The sequence below is a fragment of the Hyperoodon ampullatus genome, assembly GCF_949752795.1.
Source record: "Hyperoodon ampullatus genome assembly, chromosome: 18".
Classification (NCBI taxonomy): domain Eukaryota; kingdom Metazoa; phylum Chordata; class Mammalia; order Artiodactyla; family Ziphiidae; genus Hyperoodon; species Hyperoodon ampullatus.
Genome location: NC_136931.1, coordinates 4,876,477 through 4,886,436, shown reverse-complemented (window position 1 = coordinate 4,886,436; position 9,960 = coordinate 4,876,477). Strand labels below are relative to the sequence as shown.

The 9,960-nt window shown below is 49.0% G+C and overlaps 1 protein-coding gene across 1 annotated transcript in view; it reads left to right on the top strand.

The window, feature by feature from the left end:
* Positions 1–498: 498 nt before the first annotated feature.
* ATP2C2 (ATPase secretory pathway Ca2+ transporting 2) overlaps positions 499–9,960 on the top strand; it is a gene marked incomplete at its 5' end in the record, with an annotated part of 82,181 nt that continues 72,719 nt past the window's right edge. The window contains one exon of the mRNA XM_079724275.1: positions 499–597. Within this exon, the coding sequence (XP_079580401.1) occupies positions 499–597 (99 nt within the window). The remainder of the gene's footprint in view (positions 598–9,960) is intronic.

Sequence of the window (9,960 nt, the reverse complement as noted above, 5' to 3'; positions counted from 1 at the left end):
CCTTAGTTGACTACACGTGGCTCTCCATGAGAATCACCTGGGTGCTTGGTAAAGTCCAGCTTCCCGGCCCAGGGTAGGGAGGGGTGTGGAAATCTACATTTTAAACAAGCGTTTATCGCTCATCTCCAACCCATTCCGCCCCCTCCCGCCCCGCTCCAGATGCATCGCATAATCTGGCAAGTTTGGGAAACAGCTAGGCGCCTCTGCAGCCTCCGGGCCTTCCCGGGCCGCCGCGGCCCCTAAGGGCGAGAAAGTCTCGGGCGAGCTCGCCGGACGGGGCGGGGCCAGGTGCGCGAGGGCCGCCGGGGGCGCAGCTCCGCCTCGGGGGCGGGGCCTCAGCTGCGGCGGGCAGGTAGACGGCTACCTGGTAACGTGGGCCTGGCCCGGGAGGCTTGGGCGCGCGCAGCCAGCCCCGGCCACGCCAGGGACCGAGGGACTCAGGCAGGGGCGGCCGCCGGCGGGACGGGAGGCTGGGCGAGGGGCCTCCGCCCGCTCACCATGGTCGAGGGACGCTTCTCCAAGTTTCTGAAGAAACTCGCCTTCTCGGGCGGGGGCCACCAGTACCAGCCGCTGGAGAGGGGCGAGTTGGAAACCTTGGTGAGTCCGGGCGCGGGGCGTGAGACCCGACACAGCCCCCCCCCAACCCCGTCCCACCCCAAGAGCCCGTCCGCGCGCTGCGGGCTGCGTTCCTCCAGCTCGCCCGCCTCCCCCTGGTTCTAGAAAGAAGGTGTCTTTATAGCAACGCCAGCTCGCGTTTCTGTTCTGGGCCCGGCGCTCGCCTTTTAACCCTCGCCTGCCAGCCCATTTTGCGGACTCAAAACTGAGGCCGAGACAGGGGAAATATGTCCCTTAAGGGACACGCGGCTAGCAAATGACCCAGCTAGGAACCTAACTTTGGTTTCTCTGACTCCAGAAAATTTTAATTACCGGGTCTTCACACGAGGCTGCTATCCGGATTTTTTAAAGTGACTTGAATGGGGCGGGGGGATTAGAGCGGCGTAAAAAACAAAAACTGTTGTGCAAATGTTTTAGCATGAATAGTAGCAATAATGGTGGAAATCAAGGCAAGAGTGGCCATGCCTCCCACCTGTGTTTCCCACATCTCCAGAGACACTTTAAAAAAAACCACCCAGATTTGTGTGTTGACTTTGCAGCCTCCAGGGGATCCTCTAGGATAAACCAACAGGATTCTAGGGCCAGGGGAGTTTTTACCAGCAGAGAAACTGACAAAGCTGTCCCCAAAAGCCCTTCCTTCCATGTGGGGGACCCAGAGATGAAGCAGGGTCAAGGGGTGACCCCCAACTTTCTCCGTAGCTTGTAAGCAGAACTCTGCGTGATACACGAGCAGAGAGCATGGAATTTCTGCAAAAGCATTTCTGGGTCACTGCACTTTTTAAAATATAATCAGTCATTCAAAAATAAAATTCCTGACGTGGAACTCTGGAGGTGCTCGTGGCCTTTCCATGGCTGGAGGGAAACCTCAAGTTAAATTTACTTTTTAATGAAAGAGGTCAGCTGGAAAAACTTGATAACAGTCAAAACATTTTGGTTGTACGGGTCTTAGTATTTGTGCATTTAAAAAACTAGTATTTTATAAATGGATGCTAAAGTGAGAATTCTGGTGCTAGGGTGGTACACCACGGGGCCGCATAACTAGCAGTTCTCAGATAATCTCTATTATTCTGAAGCGACATGTATGTTAACCATGGATTGGATGCAGAGTTCCATTGTTTTGCCGAAATCCATTTCTCTCCCTATATGCCACATAACTCATTCTGTTGAAGGAGTTTGAAGTTAATTTGCCAACGTGGTTGCTTGTTCTATGTTACTTTGTCTATTTTCTTTTCTTTACATCTTTTGATTTTTGCATCGAGCTAGGTATTTTTCAAACGCTCCTGATGTAATTGCTTACAGTCAAATTTTATGGGATGTGCAGGTTTGCCAGGTATCCAGGTGTGCCAGGTGTGCCAGGTATGGGGATGATGTATCATGAATAGAGATGCTGGGGCGAATTTGATCTCTGCACCAAAGTGGGCTTCATGCCCCCATAGGGGCCCTGGAGAGTGGGACAGGTCTTCAACCTGTCTGTAGGTATGTGGTGGTGGGGGCTCGCCCACCTGCTGTGGTCGGGATGTTCTCAGCTGCACCCCGAAGGGTGTGTGACGACTTAGCAGTGTGGACGTGGAGCGAGACAGGAGACCCAGGCAGCCAGCCGCAAAGGCTGGCAGAGAAACAAAGTATCCTGTCTTTAAAAGCAGTTCATCAAACCCAGGAGATTGAAATAAAGGTAAATGGGGAGCATGATGAGGGAGGAGACTGGCCAGGCCAGGTGACAGTCTTTGTTCTCACACTTACATCCTCCAATTTGAACTCTTTTTTTTTTTTTTTTTTCCTCAGAAACATTTGAAAAAGAAGCAAAGTTTGCTTACCGTGGTCATTTCCATAATAGTCGTAACTCTCTTTCATGAGCACTTGTTGTAGGTGGTGTCCTGGGCAGGCTCTGAAGCCCCCCTCCACTTTGCCGAGTCAGCTCAGTTATAATACTAATTATTATTGAGAACTTGCTGTGTCTCTTCACCCCTAGTTGAGTTGTGTTACTGTACCGGTGTGTTAGATGAGGCTGCTGAGGCTCTCAGGTCGGCCAGGTGGTAAGGATACAGTTGTATCCAAAACAGAGTTCATGGGGGAGGCTGACAGCAGAGGCTCTCAGGTCGGCCAGGAGGTGAGGATACAGTTGTATCCAAAACAGAGTTCATGGGGGAGGCTGACAGCAGAGGCTCTCAGGTCGGCCAGGTGGTAAGGATACAGTTGTATCCAAAACAGAGTTCATGGGGGAGGCTGACAGCAGAGACCCCAAGAGAAGTTTAATTTAAGATCCAAGTGGGAAGCAGCCGCATAGCACAGGGAGATCAGCTCGGTGTTTTGTGACCACCTAGAGGGGTGGGATAGGGAGGGTGGGAGGGAGGGAGACGCAAGAGGGAAGAGATATGGGAACATATGTATATGTATAACTGATTCACTTTGTTATACAGCAGAAACTAACACACCATTGTAAAGCAATTATACTCCAATAAAGATGTAAAAATAAATAAATAAAATAAAATAAATAAATAAAGATCCAACCGTCTTAAATGGCAGAGTGACTGGGCAGGGGATCGGTGGTTGAGACAGGGATGGGGGAGGACCCAGAGTTAGGAGCTTCTGAGGCTGAATCAGCACAGTTCTTACGGCTCTGCAGATGGTTCATTCTTGCTGCATTTCCAGTGTCATGAAAAGAACAATGTATAGGAGATCCCCTTTCATTACTGGAAAAAAGCTCTCTCTGCTGATCTGAGCTTTGGACAAGGAAAATGTTGGACCAGAAATTCCTGCTTCCCAGATGACTCAGTACCAACTCAGGAAGTTATCGTTGACCCTCAGGGCTCCCTTCTCTTAACTGAGACCGGCACGGCTCCATATCCTCTGCTGCCTTCCCTGTTGTGAATGGATCCATCTTCCTGGGGCTCTGCAGGGTGAAGCCTGGCTTCCAGCAGACCTGTGTCTTGGTTATTCATTCACCCCAGATTCATGGAGCATCTACCCTGTGTCAGGCTGGTGCTGCACGCCAGGGATAGGGTGGAGAAAAAGATGCACACACTCCCTGCCCTTGTGGCACCCTGTCTGGTGGGCAGAGATGGGTCCCAAACTACAGATCATAGTTGACTGTTTAATGAGAAGAGATGTTTAAGACTCATAGGAATGGCAAAGACTAGGGTGAGTGGGAAGGCAGAGTTGATGGAGAGTTCTAGGCAGAAGGGAGTGAGGTGCGAGGGTTAGTGGGAGAGGCCGAGGCTGCCGAGGTGGACCTCACAGAGCCTTTGGGCCCTGTAAAGAGTTTGGGCTCCATCCATAGAGCAACAAGGAATCACCGACAGGTTTTACGTTGGGGCGTGATAGTCATTCATTTATTCAGAGATGTGCTGAACGTGAGGAACGCAGTAAACAGAGCAGACACAGTCAGATTTGCGTTTTTAAGAGATCACACTTGGGTTGCAGGAAGAGGCGTTCTGAGGTTTACACACACACACACACACACACACACACATACATATACATATCATTGGTGTCTCTCAAAATTTAGCAATGTATGTCATCTTTTTTTAAATTTTTATTTTGTTTTTATTTATTTTTATTTTTTGGCTGTATTGGGTCTTCATTGCTGCTCATGAGCTTTCTCTAGTTGTGGCGAGCGGGGGCTACTCTTTGTTGCTGTGCACAGGCTTCTCAATGTTCTCTTGTTGCGGAGCATGGGCTCTAGGCGTGCGGGCTTCCGTAGTTGTGTCACGTGGGCTTCAGTAATTGTGGCTCGGGGGCTCTAGAGCGCAGGCTCAGTAGTTGTGGCGCACAGGCTTAGTTGCTCCGCGGCATGTGGGATCTCCCTGGACCAGGGCTCGAACCGTGTCCCCTGCCTTGGCAGGTGGATTCTTAACCACTGCGCCACCAGGGAAGCCCATTATATGTCATCTTGAAGAAATGTGTTGGAAGCCCCCAGTGTTGTCTTAAATTATTTGTATCAAAACTGTGACTTAACTAAGTAGAAGCCTAAAATTTGCAACAAACATAGCCATGTGCTTATAACTCAATAAAAGCGAACTACATTTATAATAAAATTATGAAGTACACATGTAGCAACTGCATTTTGATGTGACTGGTGATGTATCATTAAAAGTCAACCAGTGAGGTCGAATGATTGTGTTCGTTGTGGATTGCTGTCTAGCAGATCACTCCCAAATGCAGCAGCTGAAAACAACAAATGTTGATTCTCTCCCAGTTTCTTTGGGTCGCAGATCTGGGGGATGCTCCAGGTCTCTCGTGAGGTGGCTGTTCAGCTCTCGCCAGAGCTGTGGTCTCATCTGAAGGCTCTCTGGGTGCAAGGGGAGAGAATCCCCTTCCAAGCTCCCTCTTGTGACTGTTGGCGGGTCTCTGGCCCTGGCTACATGGGCCTCTCCAAGGGGCAGCCTCGTGGCTGCCTCATGGCTCAACAGCTAGCTTCCCCAAAGAAGAGTGATCCTTTTTTTTTTTTTTTTGCGGTACGTGGGCCTCTCACTGCTGTGGCCTCTCCCGTTGCGGAGCACAGGCTCCGGACGCGCAGGCTCAGCGGCCATGGCTCACGGGCCCAGCCGCTCCGCGGCATGTGGGATCCCCCCAGACCGGGGCACGAACCCGTGTCCCCTGCATTGGCAGGCACACTCTCAACCACTGCGCCACCAGGGAAGCCCCAGAGTGATACTTTTTATAACCCAGTTTTGGAAGTGATATCTCCTCATTTGTGGCATGTTCAGTTCATTGGAAGGAGTCCAGATCCAGCTGGTTCTACAAGGATGGGGATTACACGAGGATGTCATGAAATGGAGGCAGGGCGTCTTAGAGCCTGCCAACCACAATGGTAGAAAGAAATGGTTCCTTAAATGACAGAACCACACCTGGCACAAAGTCTGCTGCCCAGCTGTCTCCTTGTGTTAGTCCTGAGGTCCAGTCTTTATTTAGACTCTCTTGAATTTTGATCTTGATAAAGCTCATACTGGGAATGTCTAATTACATGCATATGTAGAGAATGGCATTTAAATGGATCAAGAATGTGTTTGCTAGATTAGGACCACCTGCATCATACTTCACCCCAGCTGCCAGCAAGCAGCCCGTGAATGCCAGTTTGAAAGGCTTTCATTTGATAACCATAGAACTGGCTGGCTCACTTGATAAGGTGAGTGCCAGGCCTTGTGGAAGGGATGTTTCTTCACCGTATGTGATGACCATACTTGCTGCACATCACCTGTGGCAAGTAGCCGTGTGCAGAGACTGGGTTCATGTACGGCCTCACTTGCAACAAGGCGACACTCTTCAAAAGTGAGACGTTTTAAAGCTGATGCGCCGATGTCAACACCGCCTGCTGTGCGATGGCTCCGTTCTCCTGCCATTTCTTCTCTCTGAGCCCCTGAGAAACTTGCGTCCCTTCAATGTGTCACCTGATTGTTGGCATAGATGCACATGTGGCACTAGGGTCACATCACAGCTCTTCATTATAAACTGGCCACCTGAAGGTCTATATTATATATTATAGTAGGCTAATTATTAAAACACATATTCAAGGTTTGGAAGATCTCAGAAAACTTGTGGCCTCTTGAGAGTACGTCTGAAGATGCCCTGTTAGAAACCCTGCTCCAGGCCAATGTCATGAGCCTTTTTATCACGGATAACGGAGCCTAGATCCCCGAGCTCCTAAGGGGAGGGGACTCGCAGGCGTGCACACGGCCGTCTCCTCCCCGTGTCCTCACCTGGTCTTTCCTCTGTGTCCTAATCTCCTCTTCCTACAAGGATACCAGTCACATTGGATTCGAGCCCATCCTAATGACCTCATTTGAACTTAACCACCTCTTCAAAGACCCTGTCTCCAGATACAGTCACGGTCTGAGGTGCTGGGGGTCAGGACTTCAGCACAGGCATTTGCGGGGAGCACAGTTCAGCCTGTAATACTATGTTCCTTGCAGAAAATATCTGGACGGGTATTTGGGGTTGGGGGAAAGCTGTGGGTCACACTGGGGAAATACGTAACCTTCTATGGAGGTTGCAGACACTCTTAAGGTTGCGTTGATTGACCCCGCCAGTGTGCCCCGAATCCCTGGAAATGGCTTGTGTTCTTCCAGCTTGTCTTCCCCGTGGACTTCCCGTGGGCAGGGAGCAGAGCCCAGCAGAGCACGTGTCTGACCCAACTTGAAACTCAAGTACATGCCAAGCAAGATGTGCTCAAAGTTCATGATTCTGGAGTCCCCAGGGTAAGAGAGACTTGAAATGTCTAGAATAAAGTCAGGCACTACCCATAAGTATTCTTTATATTTCAAACCTCTGAAACCGGACTACTGTGGTCGGGCTCTGGTAGATTTACAGCTGACACACAGGATCACCCCGTGTACATCTCAGGATCCTCTGGTCTGTGCCCTTCCAGTAACACTGAATCTGGGGGACCTTGTGGGTATGGGGGAAAGAATATTGGCCTAGAAGATTGCTCCTAACCAGGAGGTCTTGGTTTAGGGCAGGAACTGGGGCCAGAAGCCCAGAGGTGGAGCCCAGGTTCCATCACTATGACTACGTGAGTTTGGGCAAACTTATTTCATCTCTCCACATCAGAATGTCTTTGTCTGATAGCGGGGATGTGCCCATAGTGGCTTCGAGGTTCCCCGTGGGTGCCGTTCCCTGACTCTTTGTGAAGATTAGATTAGGTGATGTATGCAGATACTCACACGAGTATCACCGTAGTAACAAAACAAGGATAAATGAGAGGGACTTCCCTGGCGGTCCAGTGGTTAAGACTCTGCACTTCCAGTGCAGGGAGCACGGGTTCCATCCCTAGTCAGGGGATTGAGATCCCGCATGCCACGAGGCACAGCCAAAAAATTTGAAAAACAAAACAGAATAAATGAGAGAATGGTTTAAAACGCTGCACAATGCCTAGTTCAAAACATGACGACGGGTTTTATCAGGAATCATCACTGTCTTGTTCGTTCTCTGGCCTTGGGTCGAGTGCTTGGCTCCGTGCCCAGGGAGGTGCTCTGTGGTGAGGGCAGGACCAGCTACATAATTTGCAAAACGAAAGTATGGGGTCCCGTCGTGAAAAATGAGAATTTCAGGTCAGCGCCAGCAGGGCGTTGCACTCAGCACGTGCCCTCCTGAGCACATCTGCCGAGCCGGCCTGGTGGGCATCTTTGTGTGAGGTCTGTAGTCGGAGATGCCGGAAAGTTCTCGCCATCTGGTTTCCTCCTTTTCAGGCTCCGCACAGCCTTCTGACCCTCACCTACTTTTGTGGCTTCTTTAGATAAGCTCTTCCTCACACGTGGTCTGGGGTCCAGGAGTCTGAGCTGTAACCAGCCCTCGGGTAGTTCTGATGTTCAGTGAGTTTGAGAACCATTGCTTTGCCATCCCTGTGACATCTGTCCTCCTGAGGCCAGACCCCTTCAGTGAGTAAAACACCCGTCTACTGAGTGGAGTTTATAGTCTGGTGGGTAAGTCATCAAGTAATTATATACTGAGCATATAATTACAAAGTGAGATAAGCCCCATGAAGGAAAGCAGTGCATGTAAGAAAGGAGTTGGATACAGCCTGTGTATGCCTGTCACCTGTGGGGATGCTACTGCTGCAATCCAGGGAGACTTCCTGGAGGAGGTGGCAGGGACTTGGAGAACTGAGATTTGCACTCAAGCTACACATTCTCATTTTAATTGTTTCCATGGGCCACATGTCATGCACGCCCTGGAACACGGCCTTCCTCCTCTGATCTGGGAGGTACCTCTCTGCCTGGGGGATCCTGCCGGTCTCTCCTCTCATTCAGCAGCACCTCATCTCCAGTTTCAGAAATCAACCCACTGGGCTGCCCCTCTCTCTGCCCCTCCCTCCCCCAAGTACCAGCATATTGAAATTTGAGTGACAGTTTCACCTTCATTGACCATTGAATTAGGCTAATGTTAGCTGCTATTTTTCAACTGTCTTTTATGAACCAGGAACACTGCATGGTTTTTTTCTTTATTTGCCTCCCTCTTTGTCCTTTGTTCTTTTCCCTTTCGAAACTTGTCTTAGTTTTTGTTTGTTTGTTTTTTCATAAACCCCAGTAAAAGTTTGCAGAGTCTGAGATTCCTCCTTCACTGCCCCATGTCTTTGCTTTTCACTTTCCGCCTTGGTGAGGGGTGGAGGGAGGTACCGTTTGCCAACTAATCAGTTTGCTGTAATCAGATTACCATTTGCTTGGGTGGTCCTGGCCCCCTTTCTATGCAATTCTAGAGAGGCTATGGTTAGGAACACTGGTGTCTGCAGCACCAGCTACCTGGCTGCAAAGTCCAGTTCCGCAGCCAGCAGAAGATGTTAAGCAAATTTCTTAATATTTCCAGTGACTCGGTTTTCTCTCCAGTGGGGTCAAGTGTACACACATCGGAGATCTGTTCTGGAGTGGAATGATTCAGTACGCATGGAGTACTCAGGGCAGCACCTGATCACAGTAGTTACTATTATTTATACACAACAACATAAGTCTTTTTTTTTTTTTTTACATACATAGGCTCCTACTGCACACACCATCAGTAGCTGATCCAGTCTCCCACATCCCTGCAGTACATCCCAATCAAACACATTCTTTTCTTTTCTTTTTTAAATGTGATTGAAGTCTAGTTGATTTACAATGTTGTGTTAATTTCTTCTGTACAGCAAAGTGATTCAGTTATACACTTATGTATTCTTTCTCATATTCTTTTCCATTATGGTTGATCACAGCGTATTGAATGTAGTTCCCTGTGCTCTACAGTAGGACCTTGTTGTTTATCCGTCCTATTATGTAATAGTTTGCCTCTGCTCATCCCAAACTCCCACTCCATCCCTCCTCCACCTCTCCGTCTCTCCCTCCTCTTGCCCTTGGCAACCACAAGTCTGTTCTCTGTGTCTGTCCGTCTTTCTGTTTCGTAGATAGGTTCATTCGTGCCATATTTTAGATTGCACGTATAAGTGATATCACATGGTATTTGTCTTTCTCTGTGACTTACTTCACTTAGTATGATCATCTCTAGGCCCATCCACGTTGCTGCAAATGACATTATTTCATTCTTTTTTTATTATCTATTTTATACGTGTTAGTGTATACATGTCAATCCCAATCCCCCAGTTCATCCCACCACCCCCTCCCTGCTTTCCCCCCCTTGGTGTCCATACGTGTGTTCTCTACCTCTGTGTCTCTATTTCTGCCTTGCAAACCAGTTCATCTGTACCATTTTTCTAGATTCCACATATATGTGTTAATATATTTGTTTTTCTCTTTCTGACTTACTTCACTCTGTATGACAGTCTCTAGGTCCATCCATGTCTCTACAAATGACCCAATTTCATTCCTTCTTATGGCTGAGTAATATTCCATTGTATATATGTGCCAGATCTTCTTTATCCATTCA